Source organism: Pseudopipra pipra, chromosome 4 (assembly GCF_036250125.1).
Source record: "Pseudopipra pipra isolate bDixPip1 chromosome 4, bDixPip1.hap1, whole genome shotgun sequence".
Classification (NCBI taxonomy): domain Eukaryota; kingdom Metazoa; phylum Chordata; class Aves; order Passeriformes; family Pipridae; genus Pseudopipra; species Pseudopipra pipra.
This window is the reverse complement of record NC_087552.1, coordinates 16854570-16876420: the sequence shown is the minus strand read 5'-3', so window position 1 is coordinate 16876420 and position 21851 is coordinate 16854570. Positions and strand designations below refer to the sequence as shown.

The window sequence follows — 21851 nt, the reverse complement described above, 5'->3', positions numbered from 1 at the left end:
GTTGGAGAAATATCATGCAATGGAATAGTCCCAGGAGCTGTAATTAGTTTTTCCTTTCTTCTAAATAAATACAACTTACCTGTTCCATCTAACAAGATTCAACGAGTGACATTCATGTTTGTAGCAAACTTACCTAAGAATTCATTTAACTCTTTGATAGATCTGAATTTGCTCTTGAAGTTTGCCCTGCACTGGAGGACATTGTTTTTTGCTGTCTAGTAGGAAACTAAATGCTGTAAAATGTGACTTTTTTTTTTTTAACTCTCTTTACTTAGGGCTTGTGAAGAACTGGTCAAGACACTGGGTTTTGATTGGATTATGATGTTTATGGAAGAACATCTGCATTCCACCACAGTCACAGCAGCCATGCGAATTCTTGTGGTCCTGTTGAGTAATCAGTCCATCCTTATCAAGTTTAAGGAGGGTCTCAGTGGTGGAGGCTGGCTCGATCAGACGGATTCTGTCCTGACCAATAAGATTGGTACTGTGCTAGGTATGCATCTCAGCTCCTCGGAATTTAGGGATTACTGGGAGTGTCTGTGCTCATGTGTTGAGGGAGGGGGGTTATTGTATGGATGCTGTCTGGGAGGTGCATCCTTTCTATTACTGTCTGTGCTGCAATCAGGTGCTTCTGCTCCTTGTTTTTCTTACAACTAAGAGTTAAGATTTCCTAGGCAAAAGGGAGAGGTTTTACAAAACTGCCCTCCAGTTGACATGGCACAGATGTCATTGTAGTTCATCTGCACAAAGCCTGTGTAGCCAGTTGTTTTTTTCTGTTACCATCATGGTAAGGTTAAATATGTTCCATGGGCAGGCACATCTAAGCTATAGATGAAAAGGTATAGCATAGGACCTTATGTACACAGCTAACAGAGATCCAGTAAGATTTACTTATTTGTTTACTTTTATTAGTTAGAGCATCGTGTGGTGCTGAACTGCTTTGTCTACTGAGTTCTGTGCCAATCAGATTTACCAGTTCGGACTTTTATCTTGGGAATTTCTGTGTTCATGGTATCATCTCAAAATTTCTTTCCCTCTCCCTGTCCTATGTTTGTCCATATGCAAACATGCTCTCTGTGTTATTAAAGACTTTTTTTGCAGGTTCTTAAAGCCTCACTTATCAGGGTTATCAGACCTCTCAGTTACCCCATGTGACCTAGAACTCAGTGTATAACACTTCAGTCTACAGGACCCATTTTGAGCATCTCTCAACTGTCTGAAATGCATCTCCAAATGTCTGAAGTAATGGATGTCAGTTCTTTGTAGACAGGTGTAGAGGCAATTTCCCATGGACCTGGGGGTTTTTTTCAGTCCAAATAAGATGGATTGTTTTAGATGAATGTCCGTTCAGGCCCTGGTGCAAACCCACTGACGTTAAATGGGAGTCTTTCAGGAGCTTGAGTAGCCTTTAGGCCAGGGCACTTGTATCACAGTACTTTCAACTTAAAGCTATTCCTAAAATAACTGTACAAGGAGCCACCTCTCTGTGTTGCAGCAGTGTATGATCTGTTTCTGCGCCAAAGGCTTTTCTGAATTGGTTTATTATAAGGAAATAATTGTGAAGTGTTGTTGAAAGTGATCTTACTTCAGGAAGAGGGCTCTTCCTGAAATGAAAGTTTAAAAATATTTAAAAAAAAAATTTTTTTCTGCTTTGTCTCTTTGATAGGTTTCAAAGTATGCCATCTTGTTGTTTTCTTGCATAAATAAAACTCTCCGTTAAGTTTGTATGTTTACAGTTTCCCATAATATATCCCTTGGGATATTCAACTAGGAGCATAGGATGGTTCTTTCCATTAATAATGATTTGCATTAATAATTAGGAAGATTAAGGAAAACAGCAATTCTGAAGCCGTATAACACATGCAAATATTTATTGTTATCATAAAAAGCATCTGTTGTTTGACTAATTTTGATTAATGTTCTGTATTTTGTTTAAGAAACAATTTTTGCACAAGCATTTCCCTTGCATGATTGTGCCTAAAAACTTGAAAACCACTGGTATCTTAGGCAATAGACTGTTGTTTATTCAGTGTCTGCTTTAAGCATCCAATAACATAAACACTTTCTTCAGTCACAAAATCTCTCTAAATAAGATTTTCATATACAATCACATTTGAAGAGCATTTGTAGAGTTTTCCTATTTTTCTTATTATAGTATCACTTTATTGAATCCAAGGTAGACTAAAATATCCAAACAGATATTTTTAAACTTGTGTCTCATCAACTGATAGTGACAGATTATCTAATTTTTGTACCCTGTGTTTTTTAATAAGACGGAACATATTGGCTCCAAAATTTCTCATGAGGTGAAATACGAGCCATTTTTGTTGAAAGTTACTGATGGAATTCCCTCAAATTTGTAGCACAGATTTCACTGGTCTGATTCCTGATAGATGTTTTCTGTTTAAAAAGTCAATTTCTGATGGAAAGTGTATCTGTATTTGAGTCTCAGAAAAACAACCTGACCTCTGGCAATGTCAGAAGAATGGCTCACTCTGCTGATGTGGAAACTGAACTGTCTTCTTGCCTTCTTCTTTACTTGAAAATAAGAGCTTCTGCCATCCTGATGTTTTGGTGGTTTTTTTTTTTCATTAAAGAGGAAATTCAAATACTTAGGTAGAAGTACACAAAAGGTGGCTCTGGCAGCACTTAAATTAAACAAAATAAGAGCACTTAATACCAACTGATTAATCATTAACAAAATATCTGAAATAAGATGCCCCTGAGACATTTTTGGAGAAAAATTAACTGCCCATAGACTTAAATGGGCCATGGAATTGCTGCTTGGTAATATAAGTATGTAACTGAGATTAAGGTGATAACTTCCCTCTCAGCCAGCAAAATATCTTTTTTCAGAAGCTTGCGTGTTTCAGAAGTCAGAAATTGTGGTCGCAGCCAGAAAATGGATCTGTGTGTTATAAGCAGTAGCATTGGGCAGTCTGTATGGAGCAGTGTCATCTATGTGGTACTGGAAGGCTATAATTTCCTTTTTTTTTTTAATTGTTTAAAAAAAGTGGACATCTGAAGCAGAATGGTGTCATATGTGTGTGACAGTCTGGATGCACACATTCATTTTTTACAGCATCAGTTTCTGAGGAGGCACTCTCTCAAGTTCACTGCATGGGTAAGAGTGATCTTCACAGGCAATTCCCTGTTAACATTATTGTCTTTGTGTGTTGTTTTTCATCTTAGGGTTCAATGTGGGCAGGAGTGCTGGCGGCAGATCAACGGTCCGGGAGATCAACCGGGACGCTTGTCACTTCCCAGGCTTTCCTGTTCTGCAGTCCCTTCTCCCGAAGCACACTAATGTACCTGCACTCTATTTCCTTCTCATGGCCCTTTTCCTGCAGCAGCCAGTCACTGAACTGCCTGAAAACCTGCAGGTCAGTGCACCTGTCATCAGCAGCCAGTGTAATCAGGGTTGCCAGGTAGGGATTATCTAGTAAGATGTAAATGTAGTTCTGTCTGTCATGAAAGAAAATAACGGATTAACCAGACCCCCTCCTTCTTCTCTGCAGCTGACTCAGTCAGGGTGTGCTGTTTAGTGCTGAGCTGTCTGGGGTGGGAGGACAGGGTACCCTGGGGGTATGTGGAAGCCAGGCTGTTATGGCTTGGCCATCATTTTGGTCCATTTCAGGGTCAAATGAGAACCAGATCCCTAGTTCAATCTGATGTGGTATAGGCATTGAAGGGAACATAATTTTTTGCTTGCTTTCTTTGGTTGTGGGGTTTTTATGTGGTTTTTAAGAAGTAGGGAGTTGTTGTGTTAAAGAGGGTTCACAAGGTTACAGACAAAACAAGATAGCTTTTATTTCAAAAAGTTTCTGTGGTTTTTTTGGGGAGGCAATCCAGTTGTTGCTGAAAAATGTTGGTTGCTCTTATTCTGAGCAGGTTGATTTGGGGCTTGTTTGAATTATATGTAAATGAGTAGATATTATATGGTCTACAACAGAGTCCTAGAAGGCCTAGGGTAGTGCTTTATGATGAAAAACCACACTCAAAATAGACAAAGTGCCTGTTTAGAATGGGTGCAGTGCTAACATTTATTTATTAGTGAGAACTGAAAAGTTTTCAGACCAGGTAGTATTCTGTCTGCCTGTATTCTCAAGAGCAGTACTTGACAGCACATTCAGCACTGTGCTAACATGAAGTAGAGGCATGAAACTCACTCATCTGTTTACAGCACTGAAGTATGACACTGTTAAATCAAAACTAAATTCTACTACTTAGTAGCACTCTTAATGCAGGAGGTGGGAACTTTGTTAAATGTTTTAATTCATTTAATTATTTAGATTTGCTGGAAATTGCAACTTGATTTTTTTGTGTTGTTTGTTATCTTTTTTTTTTCCTTCTGTTGAATACCATGTGGGTTTTACTGCTAGATGCAAGAAGTAAACTGAGGGGATTGTGCAGCCTGTGTGATCTTTTGTTTCAAAATACTTAAATACTTTGTGAAGAATTGCTGTTACATTAGCCCATTGTTGAAAGAAATTTTCTTCAGTGACATATGACTTTCATATGAAACTTATGGTGATATAGTCTGGAGGATGCAAAAGAATTTTTTAAATACTGCCAAATGAGTGCATTGTATGTGTAATAAAAAGCAGTATCCAATTGCATAAGAGAAAGGGATTATTTCATGTCTTCTTTTTTCTCTTTCACCTCTTACAGTTTGATTTAGACTCTATTTGGACTTTCATATTTGGAGTTCCTGCCTCCTGTGGCACTGTTACCTCTTCAATACACAGTGTTTGCACGGAAGCTGCCTTCCTGTTGTTGGGAATGCTGAGGAGCATGCTGAATTCTGTAAGCATAAAAAAAATTTTCCTTGTATTTGAATATTATGAGTTGAGTTTGCCATGTGGTGAAAAGCCAAATTAGAAAAATTTTTTGTCAAGTGTCACGACAAAACCAGCTGTGAGATAGGCTCATAATACTTGGGTGAAAACTGTCATTTTAGTGGGTTATTCTATGTTACTTTTTTCCAGTGTCTGTGGAAATGTTAGTGGCCACAAAAAGGCTGGGCTCTGTGTTTAGCTACAATTAAAACAAAACAAGAAAGCAGAAGGATAAAATGTCCTTGGCAGAGATAATTGAATTTCTTTCCCAATTAACATCGTGGGGGCATGTTAGAGAGAGTATATTCCATCTGCTCAGAGCTATGCGAGTTGCAGATTTTGTACATGAACCTTCCACATGCAGAGAAGTCCCCTGACTATGAATAGCCACATGCTGGAGGAAATGAATTTACTGCCAGAAAAATGTGTCATCTTCTCATCTTTGAATCTAATGTCAAGAGTAGTGGAAGTTGGTCTCTCAGTGGGAAAATTCTGTATTTCCTTGAATCTCGAGTGTGTTATCTGCTGAAAATTATCTCACAAAATGCTTTAAAAGCAGCACCTGTCTGGTTGTCTCCTGTTTGGTCATGATGTGTTTGTGATGTCCTCCATTGCTTGCATGTTTCTCCCATGCTAACATGTTTAGAAGCATCTTCTGGACATGCGTACTGGTTATGCCTTCATGACCTGCTGCAGGGCACATTCCTGTTGTCACATGGTCTGTCTCTTGCTGGTCACCTATGGTGGTGGTTGGTCACATGTTTGGTCGGGTGTTTATCGTGTGGTGACATGCTTAGATATGTGTTCTGTCACGTTGAGTCAGGTTTGTGTTGGTGATGTACTCAAACTCGTTTTCTGTCACTTGTTTGATCAGTTATTAGGTCACATGTTCAGACACTGCGTCTTCAGTCGGGTGTTCTGACAAGTCCTTCAACACACAGTGACATTTCTCAATGTGCTTTTCACAGCTGGTCATGTGCTTGGCCCCCTATTCAATCACTTATGTCTGCTCTGCTTGAACAAGTGCTTGTCCATGTGGTTGATCACATTTGGCCCCATCTTTCATCACGTTACATCGTGTATGTCATTGCATGTTTGACAGTGTATTTGATTGCATATTTGACCCTGCAGCTTCTCTTCCTTTCTGAAATAAGCATTCTTCAATTAGTGCTATCTGTGCTGATCTGGTGTTTGTTTTTCAACCCAGCCTTGGCAGTCAGAGGAGGAAGGCTCTTGGCTTCGAGAATATCCAGTCACCCTGATGCAGTTCTTTCGGTATTTGTATCACAATGTGCCAGACCTCATTTCCTTGTGGATGAGTCCAGAGTTCCTGTGTGCGCTGGCAGCAACAGTGTTCCCTTTCAACATACGACCTTACTCTGAGATGGTAGGAAATCCAACTATTTAGCTGTTTGTTTTTCCCCTGAATGTTACTTTTGAGGATTTATCAATTAACAGTCATAACTCACCCTGCAAAAGAGGGCATTGTCAAGGCTGGGCTGGACATTTTGTACTTGGGTTTTGGAGCTGAAAGAAGCACGTGTTCAACAGAACAGCATTTTGGGGGGAACATACACAATTTGTTTGTTTTCTAGTGGACCATTATTTTCAATTATATGAAAAATATTAGCTCATATTTACAAAAGCTAAAAAGACTGAGTCAGCCTGTGCATTCAGCCCTCTGCTCTGGAGGATGTGATAAAATCTAAAACTTCTTTTTTCTTCCACTTGCCATTTCTGCTTTTGTGGTCTAACCACAAAACAGTGTTCTTGCATTTCCCGGAACTTCTGAGTTCAAGCCAGGAGAGGGTGTGAATTCAACATTGCTGCCTAAAGTATTCTTTGAGCTTAGTGCCATTTACAAATAATACTATTTCTAGAAAATGAATAGAAAGAAACAGGTACTGCTAGCCAACATCTAAAAGTAATTTTATTAAGAACATGGAAGGATAGTTGGGCTTCAGGTTGCCAAATGCTAGAATAATGGAGAGTATGATAAAACAGTTCAGGAAATACTTACTGGTGGCATGCTATCATTTTGTCAATAAAAGTGGGAGATCAGTTTTTAACAGAGCATGCTGATGAGTCTCTCATGAAAAATAGGGGATTTTTTTGCTTTTATATTAGCAGGAGCTTGGTCTCTCTCAAAAAAGTGCTACTTATAAACTAGTAATGCTGATTTGGCATTCACCTGTAGAATTTTTAGAGGAGCCTTGTGTCTCTGAGCAGATTTTATTTTAACTGCTAGATCCCTTGGAACTTTGTATAGCTGCCTGACAACTTGAGCTCTTCACAGTTTGAAGGCTCTCGTGACTCCAAATTGGTTTATTCCTCCAGCATTTCCCTCTGCCTAAATCAATCCCTTGTGAAATAGCTGAATAACAACCAGGTTTCTGCAACAAAACATTGTAATCCAAATTCAGCCTTGAGAGAAAATTCTTAACTGATCTTTCAGCTTTTCTGAGACAGCTATTAAAACTAGAAAGAACACATATTTGGAGTTCTCTTAATTTCTTGGGAAAACTCTCCTACTAAAGCAGACCAAATGTCCAAAATGTTTGGTTATTCCACATGTAAGCTGGCAATGGATAAGCTTGTTGAGGGAAATCATGCTGTACCTTCTTTCACTTGGAGGAGGGAGTTACATGAAAAGAGTCAGTCTCTTGGATTTGACAGCTTTCATTACTGTTTGTGCTTTTGTTGCAGTCCTCTTTAAGAGCTAGCCTCTCAAAGGTTTCTGTTCATCAGAAATGGGAAAGCTGTGGAGACCCTTTTTTTTTTTCTCTTTTTTTAGAGATTTTTGGGAAACCGGCTTACCCATAACTGCACTCTGATGAAGGTATCGTATTAAAAAAAGAAAAGGCTCAGTTACTTTTTTGTTTTCTGTTATGTAAGCTTGATGGCCTTTTTTTTAGTTGGTTTCTGTCTTGGTTTTATTTTAACTGCTTTAGTTAATAACTTTTCAAAACTTTATTTTTTTTTTTTTTTGCAATGAGAAAATTTATTTTTGCCAAGTGTTTAGAAATTGCTCAAGTACTTCTGTTGGTCAGTGAATGTGAAATGTAACTCACACCAGTCTTCACTGATGATTGATTGCCTTGGGAATCTGAAACTGGATGTTTCTCCTGTTGTGTATTAGGAAACTGATCCTGAACATCATAATCTTGTAAAAATGCTTCTTAAGAAGCAAAATATGAAGCGAAAAAGCCTTAGAAAGACAAGCAAATAATAGAAAAGTGAAAAAACTGCCATTAATTTGCTGATCTCTACAGTTTTAACGTGCTCTTTTCCACAGGTCACTGATCTTGATGACGAAGCTGGGTCCCCAGCTGAAGAGTTTAAAGCCTTTGCAGCTGATTCTGGCATGAACAGGAGCCAGTCAGAATACTGCAATGTTGGCACCAAAACATACTTAACCAACCATCCTGCCAAAAAGTTTGTGTTTGACTTCATGCGTGTGATGATAATTGATAACTTATGTCTCACACCAGCCAGCAAACAGACTCCACTGGTAGATCTTCTGCTAGAGGTAGAGTTTCTTTGGGTTTTGTGTTTTGTTTTGTTTTTTATTATTTGAACTTATTGTGAAGTCGTAGCTTTCTTCAAGTTTTATTGCTGTGAAGTATGTTTAATTTGTTGAACACTTTTCTGACCACGACAGCTGTATTGACTTTGTTGAGAATATAAAATCCCTGCAGAAATATTAAGGTTTCTGTTTTATTCACATTAGATAAAAAGAAATATTGCCATAGATGGTGCCAATTAGATAAAAAGACATATGGTGCCATATGCTATAAAACCTCACAAAATAACTGTGTTGTCTTCCTGTAAATTATCTTTTAAAGCTTGTTACACTTGATGAAAGCATCATCCTGTTAATGGTGAGGCAGGGAGGTGAGGAGTTCAGTTACTGTTTAACTGCCCACACCTCCTTCAGACAATGTATTTTGAAATGTTCAGTTCACATCAGTTCTCACTCTTCCTTGACCTGCCTATTTGCCACCTCATCTTATGTATTACTGAGTCTCCCTGATCTTTTTTGAAAGCTGCAGGAATTTTGGACCATGCTTGTACGTTTCCTAACAAATTTCCCGGGGCAATTGGGCACCTCTTTGTGTCACAAAGCAAAAAATGAAATGTCAAAAGGTGCAGTTATCCACTGACATCGGGAGGAGTGTTTGAGACCATATTCAGTTGGTTGCCATTGCTTTACAGCTGTTTTAACTTGTTATCACTCATCAGTGTTACTGGCCCCCTAGAATAAAGAGAATTGTGTATGTAAACACTGCCAAACTTAATGCTGTATTGCTTTCTAGGAGTGTTCAAGTGAATTGTTCAGTTACGAGTGATCGTGTGTTCACTGACCAACACAAGGTGCTAAAGTCATTTTCCCCTTTAGTTTAGCCCATATATCTATTATATGACTTTATCAAGGCTGATTTAGTAATATGCAGAACCCCACATGGAAGTGATGATTGATTACATTTGATCTATCCCATTTACTCATTTTACTGAAGGAGGGGTGACTGTGAGAACTGAGGAGATCACAGTTTAACCATATGTTTAACTAGAGTTTTGTGCACCTTTTCAGAATGTGTTCTTTTCCAGTTCCTATTATGGCAGAAGATAAATGTACTGGATTTAAATAGGAATAATGCCTGCTCTGTAAGACTGCTTGCAGCCAATGTATCCTTGACATGCACGCTTAAATTTTTAGATAAAGCCAAAACTTTTTACTTGGGACAGAATGTTAAGAGAAAATAAAAGTAGTTCACAAGAGCTGAGAAAAGAGGAAATCACCTAGAACAGCCTTCCTCTCCCTCTTTTTTTGCTCAGAGATATTAATTATCTGAATATTATCTTCATATCTTTTTTCAGGCTTCCCCTGAAAGATCAACACGAACACAGCAGAAGGAGTTTCAGACATATGTTTTGGATGGAGTGATGGACCACTTACTTGCAGCTGATGTTTTATTGGGTAATATAACAAACTTTAATCAAAACACAAGGTTTTGGTTCTATGACTTTTTCTTTTTTTGTTGTCCTGTTATTTTGCATCTTGATTGTCTTTATTTTTCTCTCTACCCTTTCCTTTCCTCTGATGTGTAAATGGTGTTGCTGTCCTTGCATGTTCCCTCACTACCTTGATTGTGCCGAAGCTGTAAAATAGGTTATTCAAAAAAACTACATGGCATAAGTCTTTTGGATATGAAAGTCAGACAAATTGCAGTCACAGCAGAAAGAACTGAAACTGGATCTTGCATACTCTGTCATGTCCTTATTACCTTGGTAGAGGATCTGGAGTTTGTGTCAGTTTATCACAGGTTAAAAGTTAGCTTTGTTTCCACTCCCTCCTACTGTAGTTTTATTATGAAGGCAGCACCCCAGAAAAAAGGAGTAGCACTCCATTGATAAATGGATAGGAAGAGAATTAGAAGCTTGTAACTTGGATGTCAGTAGGGTAGGCTGTTCCACCAGTGCATGGATTTAGATGATCAGGAAGGGACCTCTAGGAGTATGGCTGCTCGGGGGCCCAGTTGGATTTCGTGGTGGCCTGCTGGACTTCCCAGGAGCTCTAGGTCTGTTCTGTCTCCATCCTAGGTGTCATGGGGCTGTATGCATTTCTCTTCAAAAGTGCCTGTAAGGCTCCCCATTTCTTGCCATAGCAGTGATTTGTCTTTCACTGGGTACACTGCATTAATAAAATAAATCCAGAACCATGTTTGCTTACCATCAAAGCTTATTGTAGGGAAGCCATGAGGTTTTAACTTTATCTTTGACTGAATCTCTTTTGCAGAAGTCTAGAAAGCATAAACTAATGTAAGTGTATTTATGCAGATGGGTTTTTCTGATAAATGAAGAAAACTTTTGTGTTCTTTGTTACCTAGGGGAAGATGCATCTCTGCCTATAACGAGTGGAGGAAGCTACCAAGTGCTGGTGAACAATGTGTTTTATTTTACACAGCGTGTGGTAGATAAGCTTTGGCAGGGCATGTTCAACAAAGAATCCAAGCTTCTTGTGGACTTCATAATCCAGCTCATTGCACAGGTAACAGTGTTGTTCTATTAGCCTGCCTGCAAAACCCTTTTTGAAGGTTAGGTTGAAATGCATGGAGTGGTGTCACTAAGAACCCTGCTAGTGGCACATGTAAGGTCAGCATAGAAATATGCTTTTCTTCCCCAGGCTTCCTCTCTCTTTACTGAGCTTTCTTAGCTCATCTTATCAGTGTGGAGTGCTTTAATATGGGGTAGTTGAGTAAAAACTGCTCTCAGATGACATTATTTTTTAGAAATCCACCAAAATAAACAAATATACCTTGCAGGAATTTTGGGAAGCTTCCTAAATTTACCTTGATGTTTTTGGAAAGCCAGTGTTCTCCTCATATACTTTTATTGGAGATTGTTAGAAGACTGTTACTGTTAGAAATCAGCAGCATCTTTATAGATGTTAGAATTATAAATGTATTATCATTAATGTAATTTTTGTCCTTGAAATTCATGGGATTGACACTTTTGGTAAAATACTAATTGTGAAAAATGAGCGCGGGTCAATTCAAGGTAAGATTTTGTGCCAGTAAAATGATTTTCTGCTGCTATCTGATCATGATTTTTTTGCTCCCCATCAGTCAAAAAGAAGATCTCAGGGACTATCGCTGGATGCCATTTATCACTGCCTGAACAGAACCATCTTGTATCAGTTCTCAAGAGCGCACAAAACCGTTCCTCAGCAAGTGGCTCTCCTTGATTCCCTAAGGGTCCTTACTGTGAATAGAAACTTAATTTTGGGACCTGGGAATCATGATCAAGAGTTCATCAGCTGCCTGGCTCACTGCTTGATTAATCTGCATGGGGGAAGGTAAATATCTCAGACAGGTCATTCCAGAACCAGGGCTGTGAAGTACGAAAATGTCCTGTTCTTTCTCAGTAATGGCGCTCACCTTGAAAATACATCAGCAAATTCTGGATAACTGGTTGTAACTTCCCAGCCAGTGAATTACAAACAAGCTGAAGAGATTCATTTTGAAACAAAATCAGGTTTGAAGATCCTGGGTATAGAGACCGTTTTTACATCCTTTTACAGAGGTATTTCAAAATGCTGACAAGTGTTTATCTAACCATTTTGTTATTATCCTTTTGTAATTTGAAATGTTTTAAAGATAGAAACACTGGTGCTAGGTAATTAATAAAGGTCCCATCACTTGATTTATTGTCTATTGAATCATTTCATACAAATTCTGTATCTTAGTACTTTTATGTACAGCATTGAGTAAGTCCAGTCATGCATTAAATCAGGTGTCCATGACAGATGCTGTAGAACACCCACTTTTCTGCATTGCTTCAAATGCCAGCCTGGCATTTTCATTTGTTCTTTCCAAAAAGATGCACAACTTGTGTTTCATCCAGAGACACTTGGCAAGCATCATCAAACCCTGTTCTCTATTTCTGGCCTCGTCTGTTTTGTGTTTCTTCAAATATCACCATCTTCCTCTAGTGACACCAGTGTCCATGGCATGTCATTGTTTCATAAACTTTCAGTTCAGCTTCTGACCACGGATTGTCAGAACTCAAGTGAAGATACTTTGCTGTAGTAGCATGTATTAGTCTTTGTGATACTGTTACAGGGGATCAAATGCTTTAGCTTGGTATGTTGTTGTTGTTGGATTTTTTTTTTTTTCTGGTGGTTGTTAATTCATTGTGTGTTTGTAGCAATGTTGATGGGTTCGGATTGGAAGCAGAAGCCAGGATGACAACTTGGCACATTATGATCCCCTCTGATATAGAACCAGATGGAGTCTACAATCAAGATGTCAGTGAAGGTAATCTGAGAGTGACAAAGCTACAGATGTCTCATAATGGTGCTTCTGTATTGTCACCACTAATCTTTTACCTCAGTAACTCGGGGCAAGGGGTTATGGGGGGGGAGGTTACCCAGTTACTCTCTGGAAAGGTGTGTGGGCTATGTGTGTGTATAAAAATATATAAAACATTAATGAAAAGACACTTGGAAATACCAAGACAGACATATCCAGGATAAGTTAGTGTTCTGTTAAAGTAGTAAGAGGTATTTATTCCTGTCTGGACATGCACCAGAATTAGAAATACTGCATTATATGCACTGTGTTAAATGCAACAGAAAGTGGGTTGGTATAAACTATAAAATTATTATTTAGTGGCATCCTCAGGATCTTCCACTCAAAGGAAATGTATGACCTAGCTGTGGAAGAAAATATTCAGTGAATTTTTTTTTCTTACATATGTACGTTTAATATTTATGCATGTATGTACTTAGGCATACAGTCATGTAAAAATACTCAAGCATATAGGCACAGACTACTGTAAGGTTTGTTTCAATCTCATTTTGTTAGTAGATGGATGTGGGAGATGAACCACAACTAATCAGAGCCAGTGTTTCAAATTCACGGGGGAAAAATGGCCAAAGTTAATTGATAGCATATCAATGGCAGAAAAAGACAGTCTGACCAAAGGCATTTCACACATCATGCAAGAGGGGAAGAAACTAGAGTATAATTGCAGAAATTATTCATTTCACTACTGTAAAAATACCAGTTCTGTCAGCACTATAGAGAGCTTGCTGTTTGTGATCTTGTACTTGTACAGGTCGCCAGCTTCTTTTAAAAGCCATAAACAGAGTGTGGACAGAGCTTATCCACAGTAAAAAACAAGTTTTAGAAGAAGTTTTCAAAGTGACTCTGCCTGTCAATGATCGTGGCCAAGTGGACATAACCGTTGCAAGACCTTTTATTGAGGAAGCGAGTTTAAAGTGTTGGCAAAATCATTTGGGTAAGTATAGCAGTGATGCTATAGCCACTTCTTGACTCAGAAATCTGTTCAGCGTAGGAAGCAGTTTTCCAGGAAAAGGACCTGGGAATCCTGGTGGACAACAAGTTAAAACAAGTTAGTTCTGTGCCCATATAATAAAGATGGTCAACTGATGCTTGATTGAATTAGCAAGAGTTTGGACAGCAGATAATAAAGTGCCATAGATGTGACTCCTTTGATGATTACACAGTTCTGAGGTAATTGAGGTTAACCTGGGTGTATGGAAGGACTTTCTGGAAACTATCTGGAACCTTCTGGAATGCTTGGTTTTGCAGTCTCTGTATTTCTAGATGTGCTTTGTCCCTGGCTGATGTTTGCTCCATTTTCCAGTATCTCCCTGACAGTATATTTGCAGAAATGTTTTGAGTGGAGTCAGGCCTTTCTGAAGCAACAGAAAAGGTTGGGTTTTTTTAAAAAACCAACTGTAATGGGGGGGGCTGTGGAAATACCTAAAAAGCGCTCCCAACACTTTGTTTTTCAGCTCATGAGAAGAAATGCATCAGTAGAGGGGAGGCTTTGGTTCCAGCCACACAGTCCAAACTTTCACGAGTTAGCAGTGGCTTTGGCCTCTCTAAACTAACTGGTTCCAGGAGAAACCGCAAGGAGAGTGGACTGAATAAACACAACCTCTCTACACAGGTAATTTCTGTCAATTAATAACATGCAGTCTAAAATCCAGCAGTGTGTGTTCAGGGCTTGTGATAAATATCCCAGTGGAGGGAATCTTGCAGAGTGTGAAGGGGTATCTGGTGCTTGATTTTCTTTCCCTTTTTTGACTGTCCACACTGGGCATCTTGCTGCTGTGTGTCCTCATGTACTAGGTCCATCTGCATATCCTTAACATTAAGCCAAGAGTTAAACTCTTTGTTGTTGGTGAGACTGCTCAGGTGCTTCTGGATACATGTGTGCTTTATGCCTTTGCTAGTCTGGGTCTTCAATTCAGTTTGCACTACTGCACTGAAATGGAAGCTGTGAGGCAGATGTTTGTCCTCTTTTCCATCCTGCCCTCAAGATTATGTGGTTTAGGAATAATCCCTGTATGACCATGCATGTATCATGACCAAACAAATGCTGCTTTGTGCTGATTTTATTGTGCTACAAAGAAGAGTTCAGCAAAGCAACATGTGATGGTAGAAACCTGCTTGCTTAAAAAAAATTCACTTTACAAACCTGCTTGCTTAAAAAAAATAATTTAAAAAGAAGTCCAGAGCAGAGTAGCACAGCAGGGGTGCTGGTGCTCTCAGTAGAACTGTACCTAATGGGGCAGTGCTAAGAGTGTAAATTATTTGGGGCATTGAAAACAAAGGAAAGAGGGGTTTGAAAGTTTTAGAGGATTAAGTTCTTATTGTATTTAGTACTTGAAACACTGGGGACATGTTGGTTCAAGGTGTATTCCTGTCACAAGGAATGTTTAACTCCCGTTGACTTAATCTGAGTTTGTGTCCTCTGCAAAAAACATGTTCCTAGTTTTGTTTCTGATCTGCAAACTAGCCAATAGGTTTGATAAAACAAAGAATTCTCAGTGCTCTGTCCTTTTCCTGGTGAGCAGGCATACACTGAAAGTGAAAGGGAAGAAACTCACCAAGAGCTGATGGGAACTGTTGCTGACTGTGTCAATAGAGGAAGCAATAATTGAAAACAGGCATATTGTGGGACAGAGTGAGGAGGGATGGGTATCTTGAGGATTTCCAGGAAACAAGGGAGCATCCACAAAATATTACTTATAAGGAAACAGGGAAAAGTAGTAATATTTGTCAGTGCCAATGTTTGGCTGTTTGGGAATGTTCTGAGCTATTAGTCATGTGTTTCAAATATTTTCCAAATGTTTTCCAGTTTTTTTTTAAAGGATATTCCTACACGTAATTTTATCCCCTTTAGAAAAAGGAACAAAATAAGAAAACACCAAACAAAAACTTAAATACTGCTGTGTGCAGCAGTTTGAAATTCATCATCTAAGTAATTTTTTAAAAAAAACTATTATTTGCAAGCAAATTTAGCAAGGCGATGAATTCATACACTTTTTCATACACATATATTCATACACATTTATTCATACACATTTTTATTCTAACAAAATCTTTATAAAGTGTCATTCTGTCTGTTCTCTTATCTTTGTATTAGGAAATTTCCCAGTGGATGTTTACTCACATTGCAGTGGTTCGGGACCTGGTTGATATGCAGTATAAAGAATACCAGGAGGTATGGTGGCTTAGAGGATTAATTACTTGACACTGCTACTTTGGTCTATTAGGTTATGCCAATGCCACTTCTCATCATGGGGCTTGTAAAATATTGGCTTGTCATAGGTGAAACACTTGAATGTTTAGATACAGTTGTTATTTTTAAGGGGTTTTTAAGTGCAGTCAAATAAACAAATGAGGAAACTGATTTTGATCTGGTTGTAGATTAAAAGTCTTGTAAGGAAGCTTAAATAGTCTTTACTTAGAAGTGTAAAGAAAAAATAAAACAGGGAACAAAAAGAGAGAGATTGGAAATACGCTGTCTTTCTAAAACATTGTACAGAAGGAAGAGAAGATGTGGAGAAGCATGAAATTTTCTGATGTCATGCAGTGATGATAAGTGGCTGCTCTGTGCTTTCCAGAATGAAATTGTTGCACCCTGTGGTTTCTTCCAAACATTCTCAAAGACATTTGGTTCAAAGTAGTTGCTGAGCTGCGTGCTTATATAAATCTTAAGAAATCAACTTCTGAGAGAAACAAGTCATTGAAAGCAATTAGTTAAAAAAAACAACCACCAAACTCTGCTTCATTAAACTTCTCTCTACAGTGCAAATATAGGCAGGAAGACCTCCAGAACTATTTCATTCTTAAAATCCTTTTTCAAATTCAGAGTGGTTTAGTGTTAACATTTCTTTCACATTTACCATTTAGAAATATATTCAATTAACAATGCAAACCAAAAAGCAGAGCTTTTACTGTCTTCTTTTCTTTTTTTTCTTTTTTTCCCCTTTCTTTTTTTTTTATTTTAAGAAGATTACAGTATGACACCTGCTTTTATGGTAACTGACACCACAAATACTAGAAAATGGTGCTGGAATTATTACTTACTACTTGTTTTTCTGTAGTGTGGTCAAAATGTCTCTGCTCATATCAGAGACAGGTTTAAAAGCCTCGCTCCTGATTCATTTACCAATGTCTTTGTGTTCAGCGTCAGCAGAATGCATTAAAATACGTGACAGAGGAGTGGTCTCAGATTGAATACGAGTTACTCCGAGAGCGAGGGTTGTGGGGTCCCCCCATTGGCTCCCATCTGGACAAGTGGATGCTGGAGATGACTGAGGGTCCCTGCAGAATGAGGAAAAAGATGGTGCGAAATGACATGTTTTATACTCAGTATCCCTACATGCCTGAAGCTGAGCAAGAAACAAACTTGCTGGTAAGTGTTCAAGAGTTTGTGATGGGTAGTTTTATGTCCTGCTGCAAAATCTATTTTTTTTATATATATAAGTTTTTCCTAAGAAATGTATTTTGCTCTGTTGGTATTATGTGGTGTTCTGTCTGTATGTCCTAAATGCTTGGTAAAGCACTTGGCTCAAAACTAAACGAACTTGAAGATTAGCAATTCTACATCAGGTGAGGTATGCTGAGTGTTCCTTCCAGCAAACAACACAGGCACCTTCATGAGCCTCTAGAGGCTGAGAAGTACCATAACTATGGGAGCTTTCAGTCTGAGCTCTCGTCCTTGTTCTAGATAATGTGGTAAACAGGGGTCTGGGAAAAAAAAAAGGAAAAAAACCATACAGAATATGGTCCTTGGTCTGTTAAATGTACTTTCATCCATCTGTGATTATGAAGGTGGGCTGTGTAGCAGAAATGTGTGTGGCCTTTGAAAGCTTGGCAGTTAGCTCCTTTTCATTTTGGAGCACAATTTTTAAGAAAGGGAGCAGTCTTTATTGTGTCTTTTTAGGTATATGTATATGCATGCAGGAATTTTTTTCCTCAAATTAAGCCCGAGTGTCAAAGTACTTAAAACAAGTCAGTCACATCAGTCAGTCAGTTTTAAACCATCAAGTATATTTTGCCTGCTTGTGATCTGACACACAGTAGCTGTGGTGACAGTCTAGTTCACATGAAGTAGAGAACTGCCATCATGCATTCTTCTCAAAAGTGTTCTTTCTCTGATGCTTATGTAATTGATGCCCTGTTTTCAGTCTGACTTCTCAAGCAGACTTCCTGAGACATCTGATGATACCATTCCTCAAAAGGTAAAGAAACAAGTACACTGACTGAAAGAATGTCAAATAAATACAACTTTTTTTCCTCCTGCATGTTAGGCAACCTTAACAAGGCTTCTACATTTGGCTTTCAAACTTGCTCTTTCAGTACATAATTCCAGGCCTAAAGGTTTTTTCAGTAATCACATTAGAAGACGTTACTGTGCTTTCCTCAACCTTCACCTAATAAAACTTTCTGTAGATCTTACCTTCTTTGCTGCACACTAACAGGCTGTGTTGGGCTGTGCTACCACTGTTCTCACTGTGTGAAGTGTTGTGGCTTTGGGGTCTGAACTAATGGTCGGTGGAACATGTTTAGTAATGGGCAACACAATCACTGGGAAGCACTTAGTGGGAAAGTGTTTCTAAGAGAGGATCTGGTGAGCATTTTTTCTCCTTTTTGGCCATAATGGGCTGTAACAGGCCTACTTCTGTTAAAGCCCTTATTAATTTTGTCTTAGCTGGCTCTTCTCAGTTTTACTATTAATGAAGTATACATATTTGTTTAAAAAGCGTGAATCCTGCCTTGAAAAGACCTGCTTGGAAGTGACTTTTCTGCAGTATTACTCTTTTCAGTATTATGTGCTTCTCTGTTAATTAGATTTGCAGTCTTGCCCATCACTAAGTACAACATGTAATGTGCATTCACTCATTTTGAATTACCGTCAACAAGAAACTAATACATATAAATGGAAGTAATTCTATTATACAGAATATCTAATATAAATTGTTACTGTTGTCCTTTCTTCATCTTAGCAGTGCTATTTAGGATTTCTCTTTCTAGGCTATAGATAAATTGTTTCCACAGGTGTTTTAAGCATTGTCTGAGTGGCATTTTTGTGGTGATAAGGAGTGAAGGCTTGGCTGAACATAAATGAGCAAATTAGATCACGGTGCCTTAAATTTTTTTATTTTGGGAACAGCCAGTTTTACATGAAATAATAAATCTCCATCTTGCTGATCTTAATCACTTCGTCACCCCAAGCATCAACGTGTAATAAAATTAGTTTGATTTTGATTTTTTTTTATGAGTCGTTTAGTTTCCCACTATACTATTATACAGTTAAACACAAAAAACCCCAGTAATTTCTTATTTTAGGTATGTCCAGTTAATACTGCAAAAGTGGAGAAGAGAAGATCTTGACTTAAATGGCAGTGATATTCTACAATTCTGCATAATGTAAAGCACTGAACTGGATTTGTAATAATAGTATTTTGTCATTATCCCAACCTAATTTTGAAATTAATGGGAGATAATGCTGCAAAACAAAAAAAAAAATTATCGTGACGGAGAACTGAACAAACTGTAAAAACTTTCTAGAGTTTGAGTGTTGGGTTAAACAGTAGTCAGAGAAGAAAATTTCCAACTGCAGTATAAAATCAATGGGTTTTCATCCATCCGTGTGTTTCAGTTTTGGAAAGACCCTTGGCTCTCTAATAACACTTTTATCTTCACCTGTATTTCCTGTGATCATTCTAACATATTAATTGTCCTCATTTAGTTCTTCTGAATGTTGCCTCCATAATCAAGTGAGGAACATAAGAATTAGCGTGTGATGGGGAATGGGATGGACAAGGAGGGGAAAAAACACCACAGACACACAAAAAATTCCAAACCAAAACAACAAACCCTCAGCAAAACAAAAACCCCCAAACCAAAAGACCAAAAACACCACCCAAAGGTACAAACAGTGCTCAAAAAATTGCTTCAGTTAAATGCATACTCTTGTGCCAGTCTCCTGCCCACGAACCATAAGAATCTTTACCAAAAAAAGGAACAACTGAATTAGTGAAGAATTTTTGAACCTTAAAGCAGAGCCCGTTAGTGCTTTTAGGTCATATCAAATTCCACATATCTATATCTTTACTCGAGGCAATTTTTTATTCAAACTATTGCCTTACAAAGAAGTCAGCTGTCTAACAAATAAGCTGCATATGTTGTAGGGAGTTATGAAAGGTGACGAAATGGCCATCTGACCAATCAGTTTTATGCACAAGAATCCCAGCCTTTCACGTCAGTTCATAACATACTGGCCACACTTCTTATTTCCCATGTTGTAGGTTTATCTGCAGGCTTTTCTGCAACCCCACTATTACCTGAGTGGCTTAGTAGCTGCCTTGCAAATTAGCTGACAGATCAGGTCTCCTGAGGATTCCCTGCTCTGTATATGTGTTGGTGTATGACTGAGCACGCACAAAGCACTTGATGGGCATGCACTGTGCTGCACCCCCTGTTCCTGAAACACCTTCACTGAGTGAGGAGTTGACTGACCAAACAATTTCTTCAATTATTTCCAAGAAACCTGCTCGTTACCGCAGAGCCATAAGCTATGACAGCAAGGAGTACTACATGCGCCTGGCTTCTGGAAACCCTGCAGTCTTCCAGGATGCTATTGAAGAGAATACAGTGGGTGAAACAACTCAGCAGGAGCCAGAACATGGGGAGGACACTATTGCAAGAGTCAAAGGTTAGATCATTTGGTTTGTCCTGAACTGTTTTCTTGAAATTTATCTGCCTTTATATCTTCTCATGCATTTGCATAAAGATAAGCATAAGGAACCTGTAGGACTCTTGTTTTTCTGTCTTGGCATTGGGTCAGTAATTTGAAAGATGATAGGTTTTGTGAAGTTGATTTTTTATGTTTCAGAGTTTTATTTATCTGTTTGTTTTATTTATCTGTCTGTTTTATTTATCTGTCTGTTCTTCTTTTCCAGGCCTGGTGAAGCCTCCCCTGAAACGATCTCGCTCTGCTCCTGATGGAGGAGATGATGAGAACCAGGACCAGTCACAGGATCAAATTGTTGAGGGGAGTTCGATTGATGAAGAGGAGAAGACTGACAATACAACCTTGCTTCGACTTCTTGAAGAAGGGGAGAAGGTACTGTGTATTTCAAACACACTAAGAAGTTACTGCATTGGAATTTCTGCATTACATGTCACAAGCATGACTAATGTCCTATATAACTTCCCTTATCTGCAGCTGAATTTGCTGTATATTTCATCAGTTTCTTCCTTGAAACCAAATGTAAGCTTTGGTTCAAAGAGATCCTGACCCTGAAAACCCTGTACTGGGAACATTCTTTTTTTTAACTTCTGCCTAAAAGGGAAAAATGAACATGTCCTGAAAGGAAAGCTATGAGCTATCCCATGCTTGGAATATAGTGTTAGCTTATTGAGTCTGGACAGAAAATATACAAAAAATATGAATGCTGAACTTGGCACACTGTCTATAATTAATTGTTCTCTTCATTAGAATGAAAAAGATTGATAACTAGTATTTTATTCCCAAGAACAACTTTGATTTACCATGCTGTATATTTAAACTTTGTCCATCTGAAGTATACCAGTAAATACAGTTGTGATCATAGTTGAGTGGTCTACAGGTTCTGAAATATGTTCAGGAAGCATAGTGCAAGTGGATAAATTGGTAAATAGATAAATCTGTATCATACTGAGAAGAATTTCTTTAACTCCCTCCCCAATTGCTAGTTGCAGGCATTATCTCTGATTAAGGGAGAAAATGACAGGATTTTTGCTGTATCTACAAGTCATCAAGGTCTGTGGCTTGTTCTAACAAGGCAATGGTCTGAGCCTGAGCTCATTAATGGGTTTTCTCCAAGTGTTTGCCTTTGATTACAGATCCAGCACATGTACCGCTGTGCCCGGGTCCAGGGCCTTGACACCAGCGAGGGGCTGCTGCTCTTTGGGAAGGAGCACTTCTATGTCATTGACGGATTCACCATGACAGCCACCAGAGAAATACGGGACATCGAGACGCTGCCTCCTAAGTGAGTGGATTAACAGTTTCCTCAGTCTTTAATAGCTGAGCAAGCAGTATTTAATGAGATTTTTGAGAAGTCAACTCCAAAACAATGTAAGGTGCAGGAAGAACTCAGGTGCAATTTCCTCTGTGCTTATAAATTGCTCAGTGTAGTAT

At 38.5% G+C, this 21851-nt stretch overlaps 1 protein-coding gene across 9 annotated transcripts in view; it reads left to right on the top strand.

Annotated features, from left to right (window-relative positions):
* WDFY3 (WD repeat and FYVE domain containing 3) overlaps nt 1-21851 on the top strand; it is a 166096-nt gene that overhangs the window by 121514 nt on the left and 22731 nt on the right. For 4 of the 9 annotated variants that reach the window (XM_064651756.1, XM_064651757.1, XM_064651753.1 and 1 more), the window contains 18 exons: nt 276-493; nt 3193-3428; nt 4672-4806; nt 6046-6225; nt 7633-7677; nt 8134-8367; nt 9717-9816; nt 10727-10887; nt 11465-11694; nt 12546-12655; nt 13458-13640; nt 14161-14318; nt 15801-15878; nt 16848-17075; nt 17851-17904; nt 20213-20381; nt 20629-20792; nt 21554-21702. In XM_064651756.1, the coding sequence (XP_064507826.1) occupies nt 276-493; nt 3193-3428; nt 4672-4806; nt 6046-6225; nt 7633-7677; nt 8134-8367; nt 9717-9816; nt 10727-10887; nt 11465-11694; nt 12546-12655; nt 13458-13640; nt 14161-14318; nt 15801-15878; nt 16848-17075; nt 17851-17904; nt 20213-20381; nt 20629-20792; nt 21554-21702 (2832 nt within the window). The remainder of the gene's footprint in view (nt 1-275; nt 494-3192; nt 3429-4671; nt 4807-6045; nt 6226-7632; nt 7678-8133; nt 8368-9716; nt 9817-10726; nt 10888-11464; nt 11695-12545; nt 12656-13457; nt 13641-14160; nt 14319-15800; nt 15879-16847; nt 17076-17850; nt 17905-20212; nt 20382-20628; nt 20793-21553; nt 21703-21851) is intronic. The other 5 variants (XM_064651755.1, XM_064651750.1, XM_064651749.1 and 2 more) reach the window with 4 other exon arrangements.